Raw genomic sequence first — 18,051 nt, 5'->3', positions numbered from 1 at the left:
TAATAATTTGTCAATTTTAAATGTTAATTATTGAAGTAAATTTGATAAAAAGATGGTTAAAAATACAATTGAAAAAAGAGATAATAATATATAAATATTATTGATGAGTTTGACAGTATTAACAAACTTGATTTAGCATCTTCCGTTGAACCGGAACATTTTTAAAGTACTGTCCCATTTCATGGTGTAATGAAATCACAGGATAATTATTGCAATTTGCACTTTCACGCTTCATAATATGGTTGGATTCACAAGAAACCGGTACTATGTGACAGATAAAGTATCTGGTATATCTGTCAGTATCACACCAATTTTATATGACCATAATAAGCGACACAGAGCTACAAGAGGAGCCAGCAGAAGATACAGATATCAAACATTTAAACTATTATTGGATCATGTTGATGCCACAGAGAAGTTTGCTCAAGGTCATTGTTCTCGGAGATAGCGGGTATGTTTTAATCCTTATAAATTGAAATTGATTTTTATTAGCAACTTCTTGACTGTTGCTTTCTTGTAATGCATTTCAGGGTGGGAAAGACCTCCTTGATGAATCAGTATCCATGTTTATGCATTTGTTAGATTTGTATGCTGTTATCATGTTTGTTAATTATTAGTGTTAATGTGCTTGACGCAATTAATTTGGCATTTACTTGGTGATATGTTATGTCACATCATGTATATATTGCATTCATTAAACTTTCATCATATCTTACTAATGTAAGAGTCTTGTGCATTTGATATAACTTTTTGGTATGTGTTGTAACTTAGTTGACTTCACATCTACAAATTGTATTTTTATTGTAGTCGTGATTTTGTAGACTATACAAGGCAAAACTAAGTGTAATAGGTGTGTTTAGCGTCCCTTCCTCCACTTGGATTATTAACTTCCGTTCCCAGATATGTGTACAACAAGTTCAGTCAACAATACAAAGCAACAATAGGAGCTGATTTTGTCACTAAAGAACTGCAAATTGAGGATAAATTGGTTACTCTGCAGGTGAGTGATCTACGCATAAATCAATCAAGTGCGAAATTACTAATATAATTTAGTATATAGTTAAACAGGCATATTAGCCAAGTCTTTATGATCCGCTATGACATGTTTAGTATTTGAACTGTTTAATTAGATATGGGATACGGCAGGGCAAGAACGGTTCCACAGCCTCGGTGTCTCGTTTTATAGAGGGGCAGATTGCTGCATCCTTGTTTATGATGTTAACATATACAAAACATTTGAAACTCTTCAAACTTGGCATCGTGATTTCCTTAGACAGGTTCTTAGTTGTTTTTGTATTATTGTTTCATCTGATGACAATGCTATTAATTGTTTGATATAAGAATAGCAGAATAATTTTTCATTAACTACAATACAGGCAGATCCAAACGATCCCGAGTTATTTCCATTTGTGTTGTTAGGGAACAAAATGGACATGAATGGTGGGAGCGGTCGAGGGGTGAGAGTTTACTTTTTACTATGACTTGTTAGAAAAAATTCACAGCATTAATAACAGGACCGTCTTAATAATTTAGGAGTCATATATCTGAAGTTTGGTAGCACGCTGTTTATGCTCGAAATTAAACTCAACATCGGTGCAGGTTTCGGAAAAGGTAGCCAAGGACTGGTGTGCTTCCAGAGGAAATATACCATACTTTGAGACGTCTGCGAAAGAGGGGTACAATGTAGATGCTGCATTCTTTTGCGCTGCACGAGCTGCACTTGCCTCGGAGCACCATGACCAAGACATGTAAGTATTTGTAGAATATTAGTTGATGCTAGTCTACAATAAGGGAGCTTGAATCTAATTTGGGTTTCATACGAATGTTTATGTTTTATTGTTAACATGCAATATGTTAAGACCGCAATCTGCATGTTTGGACTGCTCATGGAAATGGAACATTTCATAACTTTTTCTAATTTTATACCCGCAGTGTAATTTTCCCTTCATTTTGATTTGTAAGGTCTTACCTTTTATGTTTCCAAAGCAAGTGTTTTCAATGAGAGAGTTTCATGTTCTGTCTAAAGATTCAATCCTGATCAGCTATGTGATATGTTTGTTGAAATTTTTGTGTACAGTTATTTTCAAAACATCCCAACAGCTGTTTCAGAAACAGAGGAACAAGGAGGACGTTGTTCATGCTAGAGTAATTAGACTTTTGAGGATGTACTGCAGCTTGTGCTCAGAGAACATACAAATTACAATAATTTAAATGTTAGTACCAATTTGTAATATAATAATAACTACATGGTAAGTACCATGTACTAGCCTAATTATTTTAAATATTACGTAATTTTTTGAATTTAATTTGAAGTTAAAATTTAAAATTATGAAACTTATTTATTATAAATTTTAATAATATATTTGATAATATTTATTAATATATACATAGATGTATAAGTTAGTGATACTACACTTTTAAAAAATAATGTAATGATTAAATTTATATCTTTATTGATATTTATAGGTGTGTTAACGAAAGATTATTATATTTAATTAAAAGGTAAATTTCGACCAAATCCAACTAAATATATTCAGATTTATTTTAGTTTAATATATTTAAACCCGAATCAATGCTAAAATTTTAATTGTCATAGCTTAGAGGCTTGTTATATCAACCAAATGCAACTAATTATACTTACTATTTTGTTTATTTTATTTTAGCCCGGGTGATTATTGTTTTATTATAGACCAAATAGATAATATGTATTATTTTGTTTTAATTTGATGACATTATATCGACTCCAAGAATTTCCTTTTAAATTTTTATTTTGTTATGGTTTGGTCCAATAATATAATATTTTTAGCGGGATCAATAATATTATTATTTTATTTTAGCTAGATTCTTCAAATCCAACTAACTATATGTATTTTTTTTAATTTAATTTAAAATTGGATCAATAGTATAATTTTGTTTAGCCCGGCCGAGTGAATTTTATATATTATTTTATTTTCACAAAAATCATTAGTCATATTATAATTCTTTTATGAATATTTATCTATTTATGAGAGTGTTTTATTTTCAATATTACTATAAATACGGTGACCAGACCGACTACCAACCAAACATTCATTGTTTCGTCTTTAATATAATTAATATAATAGTATAAACAGATTAGTTTAAAACTCGTGCTATGCACGGGCCTTTTTTTATAATTCAGTTTTTTTAAAAAAAAATATTTAAATTGACTCCTTAAATTTTTTATTTAAAATTTTTAAACAGTATGATTTCATGATAAAGGTATTTAAAAAAGACAATGTTAAAAATTGAACGATATAGTTTTATTGATTTTTGTATGTGTTTTTACAAAAAATGATTTTGTTTTAAATAAAATTTAAGTTTTAGTTCAAATCAATAGTACATGAATTATGTTTAGTCATATACTATTTTTAAGAGGTTTTTTATTAGTAAATATAATAATTTATTTTATTTTATTAAATTGAATCGTCGTGATATTTTTCAAAAAAAGATGTTTTAATTGACTAGAGTCATAATATACATCAATTATTTCTACCCCGTGTAGTCTATTATACCGTTCATATAATATATATTGATTTAATAAAATAGTACAAATATTAACTTTTGTTTTAGTCCAAATCAATTAAATAGATTATAATAAGGTAGTTTAATTAGTATTGTTAAAATTTTCTTATTTATCATTGAAATAAGTTTAAAACGATATTTTTTACGGGGTTTGTTTTTAATACGATAACGAAGATGTTTACTTTTGTTCTAGACCATACTAGTTAAATAGGTTTTAATGATCTATTTTAGTTAGAATAAATAAATTTTTCTCGATTATCACTAAAGTAAAATTTAAAAAGGTAGTTTTTTTACGGGATTCAAGTATTATTTATTTATTGTAAATATCGAGGGTATTACATAATAGTACCGATAAAGGCGTTTTTGGAATTAAAGATTTGTTTTCACATGTTAATTTCTACTAGTCTTTTAGATTATATAGGTTTTTATGGAATGAAAGTACTTATAGTTCTGGCAGGAGATTAGCCATGCTATAAATCAAATAAATTAATAGGAGGAGTAGAAGTCGGTTTCAATTTTGATTAGTTTAAAGGTAGTTAAGTAATTTGCGCAAGTACCGACCGACCGACCGACTAACAAATTTTGAATATTTCGTCTATATATAGTATAAATTTCGGAAAACTTATAGTTGAATTACCTCAATTATTATTATTATGCATAAAAATATTGTCATTTTAGTGACTAAATTATTAATTTTATAACAAATGATTGCATTTTGTCAAAAAGTTTCAACTCACATTAATGAATTCACTTTTTAATTTTGTTTTTGCACTTTTATTTTTTATGCATAAAAAAGACTCTTATATATATTGACATTTTTATCAATCAAATTATTTATTTACAAATAACTAAACTTAATTATATTTTTAAAACGCCGGACTAACTTTGAGATTTTTTACTATAGATGATTTTTATGCACTAATATTTGAAGAGTAAGATATTTTTAAAAATATAAGATTTTTTTGAAGTAGGTTCCTGATAAAAAAATTATATTATGAGTAGGTTCGACATATAATAGACGAAATATTTACGGTAAAATAAATTAAAAGAAAGTAATACATCCCCACTTCGTATTATATTTTAATATCATTTATGTCTAACACATTTAAATCACATTAAGATAAAAATTTAATAATGTTCAAATCACGTTCTTCGTACAACTTAAAAGTTCAATGTAAATTTAGTTTATTTCTTAACAAAAAAATACCGATATTAGTTTTTAAAAAAGTATTAGAGTTTCACTCTGATATTTTATTTTGTTAGTACCAAAATAGGGGTTAATAAAATAGAAGGGGTTGAATAACTTATAACCTTTTTAAATTTTAGAGTTTGGCGTTTTCAAATTTTCTTTACCGTTTAAAAATTCGTTACTTGTGAACAAGTAAGCCGAGTGCAGAAAGATATAGCGGTAAAGATATAAAGTGCGACACAACCGATTTTATCATGGTTCGCGGTGGCTGACTGCAAAAACGGAGTCCACTCACCCCTACTTCAGTCCCCGAATTCCTCACCGGACTCGAGATTTTCTCTTATTGGTGAGACTACGTAGCTGTATGAAAAATATACGTGATAACTCAATACTAGAACGTGACAGGTAAATAATACTACATCTATACAAGAAATCAGGAAAAAATGAAGATAAGGCAGATACAAAGAATCGAAAGATTAGAAGAAGGTTTGAAGTCTGTGTATAGGTCACTTAAGAAGTTTATTAATATGTTCATGCCTCAGTGAAGAATAAATGTAAAATCTTTATAGGCTTAATATGTTTATAGGCTTGAAGTCATGTTGGTGATTATTTATTTCATGAAAATCTTTGTGAAATCACTATTGTACATCATTTCTTTCAAAATATAAAATACATAATTTTCATTCATTATACATTTTAAATGCATTTTATCTCTACATTATCATATATTTTGTGATGCAGGTTCAGCCTCCAATTGTCTTCTTTCATTGATAGTCATGAGGTTGAAAACCCACAACTTATATCCCAGACTGTAAAGACAAATACAGAAATAGAACTAACCAAAACTTTCTTACTCCTAAAATGAAGTATGAATGAGCGTGAGGGAGAAAGTGTTTTAGTGCGCCACATAAGGAAGGTTCTGAGGTCAACCCAACAGCTATATCTCCTAGAAAGTTGAGTAGTTTAAAATTGAGGCAACTGTTAGCCCCCATAAATCTTCTCAAAAAGATGTAATGGCTGAAAAGGCACAAAAACAATTACTAGATTTATCCTCTCAACAGGATGCGTCTATTGAAATTCGCATGTCGGCCAGGATATCCAATGCAATGACACCAACTCAAACACAAACAATATTGATGCACAAGGTGAGGTTACACACACAAATGAAGAGTTGGCGGAAATAAGAGTTTCGACCAATTTAAGGCCAGATTCGATTGTTCAAGGTTCTTTAATGTACCAATTGCCTTTATAGGTGTTATGAGAGGATACTGATCCAAAAGTCATATGTCAGTGGTCAGTATCTACCTCCCCATGCTTAAATCCCTAGATGCATCTGCAGATAATGGGTCTGACATAGGTGCAGATCGACAACTTGTTGACAATGATTCAGATTTACCTAATGTGTCATAAGAAAATTTATTTACAGACATTAGAAAGAAACTTTGATCTTTATGATAAATTATTTGGATCATTATTTACCCTCCCAGAGTTCAAATCTGGAACCATCAATGGGAAACTAACAACTTGTAAATTATGACTTAGATTCATCTGACGACATTAGTTGTATGCTTACTATAGCCTATCAAAAGTAGGAGTACTAAATAAATATAATCGAAAGAAAATATTCATACCAATATTTTTCTTAAAATAATAAATTTTATAATTTAACTGCTATTTACACTCGCTCCCCCTAACATTTAACTATCAAACTCTATATAATCTAAATAATTAAAATAAGGTAAAGAAAAATCATAATATATTTAGAATTTTTCAGGCGTTACATTAGTTTCTCTTATTCTTCTAGTAGCCGTGCTTAAAAATCATAATAATTTTACAATAGAAAATCTTAAAATCAGTCGGTACTTTAAAAGTGGTATCTAGTTCAATTATTTTTAAATAATAATTTGATTAATAAAATGTCAATATATAAAAGAGTCATTTTTTACAAATAATTAATAGTTAAGTCATCAAAGTGTGATAATGAAAAATAAAAAATAAATTTATTAATGTCTGTTAAAAATATTTGACATAATGTAATGATCTGTTAAAAAAATAATAAATAAGTCACTAAAATTATAACAATTATAAATAAGATATTTTTGTATAAAATCATAATAATTGAGACCGTCAAACTGCAACTAGTAAGTCATTTTTGAAAGGGTAAGAGCAAGTCCAATTTTAGATGTAAAATGCCCATATTCAATAATATAATTTGATATCGAACGTATTTTTTGGTGTCAAAATAGTTTTTACACTCCGATGTTATTTTTATTTTACAATCAAGAAATTTCATATTTAGATAGGATTTTATTCAACTTATTCACTTTAATTTTAAGTGGATCTCTTTACACTCCATTATTGGTTATTTGATGAATAAGTAAGAATGCCTATAGCCATTTTTAGGACTAAATATTCACTTATGTATTTATTCATTCTTGTATAGTTATGTATTGTAATTGAATTTTATAATTTTAGATTTATATTATGGATGCTTATCCATAACAATCGGGTGTATATAAACCATATCTCAATACACTATTTTAGAATCCTTAAATTTGAGTTTTTAAAATATAAATCTGACACTTTTGAAATAATATATTATATAAAAATTAACACGTAAATTATTGACGGGAAAAGACCCTTATATTGTAGCCATAAAAGTAAATGTAGCTACGAATTGGACCGATTTGTTATTGCAAACAAAGTTTGAAACTGCAAGCAAGCAAAATGCAAAATCTTTCTTTATAAAAGCTGAGTCTACCACATCATGTAGTTAGCCAATCAGAGATTTTCTCATAATTTTCAGCCAATGAGAAGCCACCATTTCAATTTCGATCAATCAAAATTCACAAAATTATTTCCTTTTTCAGAGACTTAACCATGATGTTAACCACCTTGAGTTAGCCTTAAATTACTTTAATTAATATTTTATACTTTTTATCATTAATTCTAATTCAAATTCAAAAACATTTCTTTTTTGACTTTTAAACTTTACTTACAAATTTAACAAAATCATTTCCTTTTTGAACTTTTTACCATTACTAACAAATCTCTCATTTACAAATTTATTATTTTACAATTTTGGATTTCTCATTACTAACAAATCTATAATTTATAAATCAACTATAATTATACACATGTATAAATAATTATGGCATAATATGCATTAACTTAAATCATGCATGTTTAGAATAATTTGAGTTAGCTATGATTATGACATAATATACATTAGCTTAAATAATGCATGTTTGGAATAATGTGAGACATGATTTATTCAATCTCTGGATTTGACTTTATTTTTTCATTTATTAAAAGTGTTAGATATAATTATATACAATTATACGATTAACGTCAATCTTGCCTGTAATTAAAGTCGTTATGGTTGTAAGATTTGTCTGTATCCTTGTTTATAATTAATGTTGACAACTAATTTATATTTGTAAATAAATAATTCTTGACCATAATCAACTCAAATTAATTTGATATTTGAGAGATTTTTTTATTTCTGACCACTTACACAATATTATGTAATCTTATGATATTTGACATAAAACAAATACAGCCAATCAGAAATAAATATTATCTTCAAAAATATATTAATTGCATTGCATAATCTACTCAACGTAATTTATGCATGTAATTAATGTTGACCACTATATTTTTCCTATATAAAGAGCTTTACACATATTTTGAACTCAATTCAAAAAATTCTCTCAATAACAAACACTTTCGCTTACATCTGCATAATGCAAGGTTCTCGCTTCAGTCGTATTGCTTATTTGACAACAGATAAGACAAGTTGGAGAATCAAAGTACGCTTGACTAGGATGTGGCCTGGATTCAACGGCACAATGGGTGACTTCAAAGGTCTGAATCTCACATTCCTCGATGATGACGTAAAGTACTGATTCCTACATATCGTGCACATAACTCATCAAAATATAATATATCCATATGTCATACACCTGTTTAATTAATTGTGTTTGACACATGCAGAAAACTCACATTCATGCTTATGCTGGTCCGGAATTTTGTAACGGTCAAGATTCGGAACCTACTGAAGGACATCTTTACTCGGTTTCCAATTTAACTGTTACGGAATTTAGGCTCAACCATTCCCCAGTTAGTAATAAAAAGTGTATATTTTTCCAAAAATATACAAAGATAGAGCGGATAACAAAAAAGGATGAGATGATTCCCCATCACAAGTTTGAATTAGTCTCTCTTGGATGTTTACACACACGAGTTGGTGAATCGGGGATTCTTATAGGTATTTTTTTAGTAAATAAATTATCTAAGTTCCATTTTATATTATTATAATTGAACATCTCATCTTTCTCCAAACCAGATGTTATTGCCGTTTTTGAGGGTCCAGGTACAACATCTTCGCGCCACACCCAAAAAGGAATAAAGAATATCTTCGTGTTTGACATTGTTAACGGCAGGTAAATATAAGATTAAATACGATTTCCAGCATGACAAATTTTTTTACTTATGATTTTTGGTAAATTTTTAAATTTTTAGCTTGCGAGCTAGGGTCACGGTGTGGGACAAACTTGCAGACAAATTACGTGCTGATGTAGAAAGTCTACAAGGTGATGCTCATATAATAATTATTACCGGCTGCAAAATCACAACCTACAATAGTAAGAAACATGCATCTACATTCATATTTATCATTAGATAAATATTAACAACTTATTAACAACGATTCTAATTTTTTTTATCTTTGGTATATTTTTAAAAAGGTATGATGCAAATCAGTTCATATGGATCCTCAAAATATTATATAGATCTAGACTATGAAGCTGCACATGATCTACGTCGAAAGTTTTCACTTGCACACGACGCAATTGATGAATCTGAATTTATTGGAGTTAAATTCGAAAAAACCATTTAATCATACAAAGTGGGAGAAATCAACAATTTACGGATGAAAAATATGGATGAGGTTAGAAACAAAAATTTCACACCTAATTTTTTTGCACGTATAACTATGTAATAATAGTTCATATTGATGCTCATTATAGATGGAAGTAATGTGTTTTTCTAAGATTGAAAAAATTGATGATTCTGTGAAATGGTGGTATTACGGCTGTGACATTTGTTCGGCCGAATTGGAGGTGGTGGATGACTTTTATCGGTGTACTGCTGAATGCAAACAGATTGTCTCATATCCTGATAAAAGGTACTATTTGTTTGAATCTCATTGTCCACTGTAAAACATTTTCCAATTTTATAATTTCTAAAATTGGTTAATGTGCCATTCCAGGTTCCATGTTACAAGTTATGTTAGTGACTCCACTGGAATCATTCATGTTATATTCTTTGATCGCGAGATCCGAAGGTTGACATCAAAAAATGTCAACAACATTCAAACAGTTAAGTATAATGTAAAATTTAAATGTATACATATATATTATTGGTAAACACACATAACATGACATGGCCTTCTTTAATCTGATTTGTTTGTCAGGACGGTTCATCAAATGAGTACCCAAAGTTACTAAAGGAGTTGGAGAGAAAACAACTACCAGTGACAATTTGTTTAAACAAGAACAATTTATTGGATAACCATTCAATATTCTTTGCCTCCGATGTTGCTAAATGTGGTGAAGCAGCAAATGCACACTGTCCAGTTAAAATAAATGCAGAGAATATTCTTGATCTTAGTTACATGGATGTAAGGATTTTTTTTTCTAATTAATTAATTTTTGGTATTTTTTAATGTTGATACAATGCATGTTGATTTATTTGTGAATATTTAGGGGTGTGGCTCCACAAAATATGAATTAACAGAGAAAGAGAAAACTTCTTTGACTAATTCTAATCCAACAAAGATGACACCAGATTCCGTCAAGTCCACAAATAAAAGATTTAGACCATCAGCCAGTCATGTGGTCCTTGACGACGATGTTGTTTTTGATGTGAAAGGTCACTCCGAAAAAATTCACAAGGTAAATAAATTATCATATATTGTTCATTAAGTATATTTGGTATTCCAATATGCTAATTCTGCTTTATCTTTATTTCAACAAGGTTAAAAGGACACAAATGGGCAAGGAAGATCTCCTAGAATAAAGAGTTCATCATTTTAAAATAGTAGAATATGAGGATTTTCATTATAATTAATGTGTTTCGTTACATTTCATATATGTTAATGATTTGAGTTGGATTCCTTATTTATAATATTGATTCAAGTTTTGCTTGCTTTACTTTTTCTACCAAATTTTTTAATAATAAATTTAAATAAAATAATATTTAAATTTTCTACGCTCCATTCCTAAGATTCATTCCTAAATTACGTTTTTAAAATTATAGCAACTTAGTATCTTTATTATTGATAATATCATAAATCACGCGCATGATTTACTTAATATCAATATTAACTAAATCTTTTCCTACAATTTCTGTCTTAGCTATGATTATGGCATAATACACATTAACTTAAATCTTGCACAAAATTTAAGCACAAAGTTTTTTTTTATTTCCAACCAATCACAAACAAAAAATTCAAATTTTAACAAATAATAATCACGCGCATGATTTATTCAATATTCATATTTGACTATATCTTTTCGTTTATTTGATGTATTAGGTATAATTACTGACATATGTACGATTAACGTAAATCTTGCGATTATTTAATGTCGATATAGTTGTCAAATTTGACTATATATTTTCGTGTGAATTAATGTGTTAGTTATATTTTCTGACAACTTTATATGACTAAAGTAAATCTTACGTGTAATTAATATTGATAACTATATGGAATTTGTAAATAAATAATTCTAATCATCTCACATTAGTTACAAAAATTTAAGTGTGATTTATAAATCTACAATTTCGGATTTCCTCATCACTAACAAATCTATAGTTTATAAATCAAAAAATTATGTGTAAAAAATATAGCTAACACATGTACATGACCCTGATATATGGGACGATGGCTAAAACCCATCATATTAGAACAGTTAATTTAGATCATGTAGGCATGTTATCAGATTGCATTTCAAAATTAACTATCTTTTTTACTAAAAATAACTTATCTTAAGTTATATAAATTCAAATAACAAAACGTAGATTCTGAAATGAAATAGAGTTAATAATGAATCATGTGATATATGGGACAATGGTTAAATCATTCCACATTAGAGAAGTTAATTAAGATTATATATGAAGGTTAGCGGATTCTGCATTTCAATATTCTAAACACCTTTTGATAAAAAGGACTTCTCTCCAGTAATATAAATTCAACTTAACACTCTGTTTAAAGACTTGGCTCTTTATACAACCAGCTATATTCTAATGATATATAGAACATGACAGAGTAATATGAGTAGAGACATCAATTAGCAGCTATTGATGTAGCCTTATTCATCTGTCTAGCCTCTAGCTTGAGCCTCAGAAATCTATGCAAATCCCACATTGTTTCACTGTCAATATCATCAACATCAAGCTCAATTTCCCCATCTTCAGGTGTTGTCATGTTAGAATTCCGCTTGGCCACTATTTGCAATGTCATCTTTCTCTTCATCAACGGATTTTTCTTTGCCTCCGACACCAGACTTTTCTGCTTAGATACGGGTTTTTTAGCAGCTTCTTTACTAATTTTCATCGACATGTCTGGAATGCCCAAGCATGAGCTTAAGTTAAAAGTTGGTGTTGTATTCATGTTAACCAGAAATATAAATCAGGTTTTAGGTTTGTGTAATGGTACACGAATGGTTATAAAGAAATTATTCAAGTGGACAGTTGAATGTGAGATAATTGGAGGAAGTCATGCAGGAGCTATGCATATTATTCCGAGTTTACCACAACATAAAATGAAAGCAACTCTAAGTGGCCTTTCATATTTAAAAGGAGACAACTGTCGTTGCAAGTTTGTTTTGCAATGACGATTAATAAAAGTCAAGGTCAGTCTTTGGAAAAGGTTGGTGTGTATCTTCCCAGTCCTACTTTCTGTCATGGTCAGCTTTATGTTGCTGTCTCACGTGTCACTTCACCGGTTGGTCTTCATATCCTCTTAGGCGACATAACTACTGAAAAGAAATATAGTACAAAAAATATTGTGTACGAGGAAGTTTTCTACAATTTACCCAAGTTGTAGTATTTTAATGTCATTGTCTTAAATATCAAACCCACTCTTTTTTAGAAGATGAAACCCAAATTTAATCGTGATAATTAGTTTTTTAATTTTTTAATGTGATATTTTGTCTAAAATTTATTTCACTTAATCATGTAAAGAGTTTCGTAATTTATCTTCCAAAACTAGATGGATTAAAATAAGAAGTATGTCATCTTGACAATTTTTAATGTAATCTAATGTCTAATTTTATTTTACTTCACTATCATCCGATGAGTTTATTAATGTTTTTTCATGTCAATTGTTAGAACTAACTTTTTTACATAATTACAATTAAAAATATTATAAAAAACCCTCGGGGCCTCGGTGCGAAGCACGGGCTACATACTAGTTCCAAAATAGTGTCCGCGGGGGGTCGATAAATACAGACCTCAATAAATAAATAATTAAAGTAATAACGAAATCTGGAAATTAAATATAAATTCTCTCCCTCCCTTCTCTCCACCAAGAATCAAAGCAAAACCTACAAATGGCGTCGTTTTCCTGGACCTTGAGCTCTCCGTCGCTTAATTACACCCCTCTACCCAATAAAGTTACTGCTCTTCCTCATAAGTTACAGTCGATTTCTTACCGATCATTACCTCTTAATCGCAGAAAATACAGCTTATCTATTCAATCTGTATCTACTCAGGGTAATTCATTATCGAATTGACTTTATTATTTCTAAAATTATTTATATATATGAATTTGTTTTGTTTTTAATTTGTGCCTTTTATTATATAAATACTAGTGTTTATATGATGACTTGTTGATCACTTTTAATTCTTGAAAGTGTTTAAAATGAAATTGAATATAGGAGTTATGTGTGTTTGTTTAATTAAAAGCGATTGAGTTTTGGAACATGAGATAATATTTTGGCTATGTTTGTTTGTGGGATTGTGATCTCGGTATTATGTACTATTTGTTGTTGTTTGTTCGTACCTAGTTTCGTAAAACAATCTGATGGACTATTAATTTGTAGTTCATTGTGGGACTACTTACTCACTCACACACCGATGATGATATTTTTAATTTTAATGAGATGACTTGCGGAGTAAAGACTGATCAATTTTGTTTGGGGGATGTCTTCTAATGTTCAAATTTGTTTGTGGGTGTCTTCTAATGTTCAAGTTTGGTATAAATTGGAGCATATTAGTTTATTTACATTTATCATCCCTATACTCAAATCTAGTTTTTTTTGTATGTTACATTTATTTTGATGCTTTAGATTATACACGGTAATGGGAAGGGGAGTTTGGGATTCCGGGGAGAGGGTGGGGGGAGATTATGATCCACAAATTTCCTTAATATAGCTTAATGAGTATACTGTAATTTATATATTATCAGTGATTCCTATACTTGCATATGAATAGCTCTAAATATAGCGACTTTTAAGTTTTAATACCTTCGAGCATGTCCAATGGTGCGCTATATCTATAATATGATACAAAAAGTGGAATTTGGCAATCCAATGATGGGGGTAAACTTTGTGCTTAAGTAGCACAGTTCTATAATTTGTGCTAAATATAGCCAAAATATAGCATTGTGCTATACTTTCCGCATCACAAGAGTCAAGAAAGAGAGGAAAATAAAGAATAAGTAAAAAGTGAACAAAGTTTATACTCATAAATAGATATGGTGTTACTTTAGCACCAAAAATTACTTTTTGGTTCAAAATTATAGCAATAGCTACACCTATTTTTACAACACCATTGGCTTTGCTTTTACAGATGACGCAGAAAATTTCAAGCTTTATCAAAATAGAAATTAACAAGTCGCTTCCATGCTCCAATGCTCGTTATGCTAGTAAATCTTAGGCATATAATGTTATGACAGTATATGGAGTCATTTGTCACCCTGTACTGGGTTCATGTGTCATATATAATGGAACAAATCTTCGTGAACTATGCAAAAAAATGAGAAAAAGACTCTAAACATATGCTGTTATAAAGTATATATTTACCATGTCTAGAATTTGTAGGTCCTGAAGGTATTAGTAATTATCTCAGGTTCTGGTAACAAGTGATTCAGAAGATTGTGGTTGGAGTACGGCAATTTGACTTTTAGTATATCAATCTCATGTAGTAGTTTGTTGCATCTTTCAGCGCCATCAACATCTGGTGGCATTGCACCAGCAATATCAATAACAGATGATGCATTAAAGCACTTGAATAAGATGAAGGCTGAACGGAAAGAAGATTTATGCTTGAGAATTGGTGTTAAACAAGGTGGATGCTCTGGAATGTCATACACAATGGAGTTTGAGAACAAAGAAAATGCCCGACCTGATGATTCAGTTATGGAATACAATGGTTTTAATATTGGTAGGCTCTCCCTTTTGCTGTTTCTTACTTGAATTTAATAGACCGAAATTATAAGCATGTAGTATTCTATAAATTTCGTATCATTAAAATGTGGTTTCATTTTACCATGAGGTTAGCATCCAGTTATCAAGCTGAGTAAAATACGTGATTCAAATCTTATTTAATAGCCAAGATAGTACCTTAAAATCATTTCAAAAGTTCCACCAACTTTTACCAAATAGTTAGTACTGATATCTTTATTGATGGTGTTCAACTTTAAGTAAATATTGACAACTGAGCATATATAGTAGAGGCTCCATTTGTAGAATTTGAAAAAGTTTAGGACCTTTGGGAAATTGGACATCTTTGTTATAAATTTAGAAATTCAAAATTACTGATTTGAGTCTGAGACTCGGTGGTGACGTGAGTCTGAGTATTAAGGCAAGGGGCCCTGACAAAACCCTGGGAGACTATAGCAAGTCTAAAATATCTATGTATCCTGTTCATTATTTAGATATACTGTATGTACCACTGAGGACTACAATTAAGAACGAATTAATTGCAAATCTGTAACTACATCAATAATATACGTGTATCTATAATCTTATTAACATTTTAAGTTGTGATGGTCAATTTGGCTGCTGTAATTCCTAACTTGTTTACCTCATTGGCCCATTTCTTCCTTTGGACTATGCTAGATGCCTGTGTGAGCGTCAGTGATATATGTCTTTGCCCGTGGGAATGATATGTTAGTTGTAGCACTCTATTTTCTGGTCTGCTTAGCATTTCAGGAAAATATACAGTTATAACATTATATAGTGGGGTAGATCACAGCGCTCTTGGTAGTACCAACTCTGCACTGGCAAAGACATGGGTTCTATATGAATGTTATTGTCGCTGAATTTCTATTAATGAAGTTGTAAGGAGGTGACTGTTATCTATGGGTCATGTTAGTGCCACCGGATATTTGAGATTGGCATGGTCCAGTGAAGCTTCGTTATCTTTCCACAACTTGTAATCAAGATTTGATTTAAGGTGTTGTGCTTGATTGTAGGACAAGGGCCCTCCCTGTTAGCTGGTCAAAACTGAATTAAGAGGGGGCGATACATAGATTCACAGATTTAATGTAGGTTTGAATCCCAAAAAATTTCAAGTTAGTATGCTAGATAGCCATGGATTTTCTCCCTTGCATATCACCATTCACTATGATTGCAGAAAAACTTAAGCTTCAACTCTCCTTTTGTGGAAAGTCCTTGTTAATTGTATTTTGCTTATTGACATGATTAATGCTTTTTCCTTTTAATGATGGTTGCCTCTATACCTATTCATGCCATTATTAATCAAACATTCTTCTTTATAACTTCTTTGTTGCAGTTTGTGATCCAAAGAGCCTTCTATTTATATATGGGATGCAACTGGATTTCAGTGATGCACTAATTGGTGGAGGTTTCTCTTTTAAAAATCCAAATGCCACGCAGACTTGTGGATGTGGTAAATCATTTGCTGCAGAGATGTGAAGACATTTATATACTACACTGTAAAATTAAACTTAGATTTGACAATAGTGGACGAAAACCTAGTTTATTGGTTCAGTGTGTATGAATTGTCATGTTTAGACCCATGTACTTGTACTATGAAGTAGCAGACTCTTCAAAGAATCAAATGTATGTTCTGATCCATGCTGCTTGTATTGTATACATAATTTTTTTCTTGTACAAGATGTATATTGTAACGGAGACCAACTAATTACACAGTACATGAAAAATGCGAATGGGATCACCCGGACAGGATCATTTAGTGCTCAATATTTAAGAGTGTTACGACTCCATGCATAGGCGTATGGGAAAGAAAGGCCCATGTAAAGGATTGATAGATAGTAGGCATATCATGTGTGATTCCTTTGTTTGTCGAAGGTCTAATTTAACTTAGAATCTCTATTACAGATTGCAGAGTGTTCCTGGAATCAGTCAGGAGGATATGATTTGATCTTGGCTTAATTATACATTGAACCCGTAAGTATAATATTTTGTACACATAAAATCTCAAAAGAATAAATTCACACACGTCAGCCCCCTTATATATAAAATGTGTATATCTTTATCCTCATTTCAACAAACAATCCTTAAATGTTAAGTAACTTGGGAAATAAATTAGACGGAAATATATTATGTAATTTAGCAGAGGGGTTAATATGTTGGCGGAAAATGACCTTACAATTTTGGAGGAAAAAACATTTTTTGTCCAAAATATTGTGCCTGAAATTATGAAATTTTATAGTTCAGAATTTTTTGGCGGAATAAGGATCATGATGTACATATTTGATATATTAGGAATTGATGTGTATAATTTTTTTTAAGGGTTTATGTGTATATATAGAATCATACTTCAAGGTTTAAATTATAATTAAACCTCTGGATCTTTCTTTTTTTTGCCTAATTAAGCCTTTGGATCTTTATGAGAGTAAGAGTGGACAAATCTACTCCAAATGAATTTAATACCTTGAAGAAGGTCACGAGGAGCATAATTGATATTATCACAGAGAAAGTTGTGTTGAACGATATAAGCGAGATTGTTCGTCTTCCGATGTATGATGTGTTTCATACAGAGTCATAGTCAGCAGCACAACACCATGATGTTTCACACATTAGTTACAGACTTACAGTCAGCAGCGCGACACCAGAACAGAAATTTCTTAGAGCAACTATACGAATGTAGCTTAGTTGAGATACCAAATCAATTTTGAGTTGAGAGTGAAGATCTATAAATCTTTTCTTCTCTTATAAAGCTTACACGGTGGGGAAAATTTAATAGACCAAAGATATCTGTGCCATTTTTTCTTTTAGAAACTGCTTAATGTCAAGCAAGGAATATCCTGAAGTTTTTGTGCTAGG

The 18,051-nt window shown here is 30.2% G+C and overlaps 3 protein-coding genes across 4 annotated transcripts; all 3 read left to right on the top strand.

Annotated features, from left to right (window-relative positions):
• Positions 1-327: 327 nt before the first annotated feature.
• LOC141710749 (ras-related protein Rab7-like) lies at positions 328-2,287 on the top strand. 2 transcript variants are annotated; one of them, XM_074513283.1, is made up of 7 exons: positions 328-451; positions 531-557; positions 901-1,000; positions 1,131-1,277; positions 1,377-1,457; positions 1,600-1,748; positions 2,078-2,287. In XM_074513283.1, the coding sequence occupies exons 1-7, from the start codon at positions 399-401 to the stop codon at positions 2,142-2,144; spliced, it is 624 nt and encodes a 207-aa protein (XP_074369384.1). In that variant the 5' UTR covers positions 328-398; the 3' UTR covers positions 2,145-2,287. The 2 variants fall into 2 exon arrangements, with proteins under 2 accessions (XP_074369384.1, XP_074369385.1); XM_074513284.1 differs by lacking the exon at positions 1,377-1,457.
• A 6,191-nt stretch (positions 2,288-8,478) lies between these two features.
• On the top strand, positions 8,479-10,813 carry LOC141714288 (replication protein A 70 kDa DNA-binding subunit B-like). The gene is made up of 10 exons (XM_074517817.1): positions 8,479-8,628; positions 8,729-9,002; positions 9,081-9,177; positions 9,257-9,327; positions 9,481-9,608; positions 9,763-9,920; positions 10,005-10,125; positions 10,209-10,415; positions 10,501-10,689; positions 10,772-10,813. The coding sequence occupies exons 1-10, from the start codon at positions 8,479-8,481 to the stop codon at positions 10,811-10,813; spliced, it is 1,437 nt and encodes a 478-aa protein (XP_074373918.1).
• A 2,441-nt stretch (positions 10,814-13,254) lies between these two features.
• LOC141712379 (iron-sulfur assembly protein IscA, chloroplastic) lies at positions 13,255-16,837 on the top strand. The gene is made up of 3 exons (XM_074515299.1): positions 13,255-13,510; positions 14,963-15,181; positions 16,535-16,837. Exons 1-3 carry the CDS (start codon positions 13,348-13,350, stop codon positions 16,675-16,677), a joined length of 525 nt encoding a protein of 174 aa, XP_074371400.1. The 5' UTR covers positions 13,255-13,347; the 3' UTR covers positions 16,678-16,837.
• Positions 16,838-18,051: the final 1,214 nt, after the last annotated feature.

The sequence above is a fragment of the Apium graveolens genome, chromosome 3 (genome assembly GCF_009905375.1).
Source record: "Apium graveolens cultivar Ventura chromosome 3, ASM990537v1, whole genome shotgun sequence".
Lineage (NCBI taxonomy): Eukaryota > Viridiplantae > Streptophyta > Magnoliopsida > Apiales > Apiaceae > Apium > Apium graveolens.
The sequence above is the reverse complement of the archived record's forward strand: the minus strand, read 5'-3'. Positions and strand labels throughout refer to the sequence as shown.

Coding starts and splice junctions, on each gene's coding strand:
- LOC141710749 (XM_074513283.1), top strand. CDS start 399: ATGTTGATGCCACAGAGAAGTTTGCTCAAGGTCATTGTTCTCGGAGAT. Junction 1,278..1,376: donor ATCGTGATTTCCTTAGACAG/GTTCTTAGTTGT, acceptor ACTACAATACAG/GCAGATCCAAACGATCCCGA. Junction 1,458..1,599: donor ATGGTGGGAGCGGTCGAGGG/GTGAGAGTTTAC, acceptor ACATCGGTGCAG/GTTTCGGAAAAGGTAGCCAA.
- LOC141714288 (XM_074517817.1), top strand. CDS start 8,479: ATGCAAGGTTCTCGCTTCAGTCGTATTGCTTATTTGACAACAGATAAG. Junction 9,178..9,256: donor TTTGACATTGTTAACGGCAG/GTAAATATAAGA, acceptor TTAAATTTTTAG/CTTGCGAGCTAGGGTCACGG. Junction 9,609..9,762: donor ATGAATCTGAATTTATTGGA/GTTAAATTCGAA, acceptor TGCTCATTATAG/ATGGAAGTAATGTGTTTTTC.
- LOC141712379 (XM_074515299.1), top strand. CDS start 13,348: ATGGCGTCGTTTTCCTGGACCTTGAGCTCTCCGTCGCTTAATTACACC. Junction 13,511..14,962: donor TCAATCTGTATCTACTCAGG/GTAATTCATTAT, acceptor TGCATCTTTCAG/CGCCATCAACATCTGGTGGC. Junction 15,182..16,534: donor ATACAATGGTTTTAATATTG/GTAGGCTCTCCC, acceptor TCTTTGTTGCAG/TTTGTGATCCAAAGAGCCTT.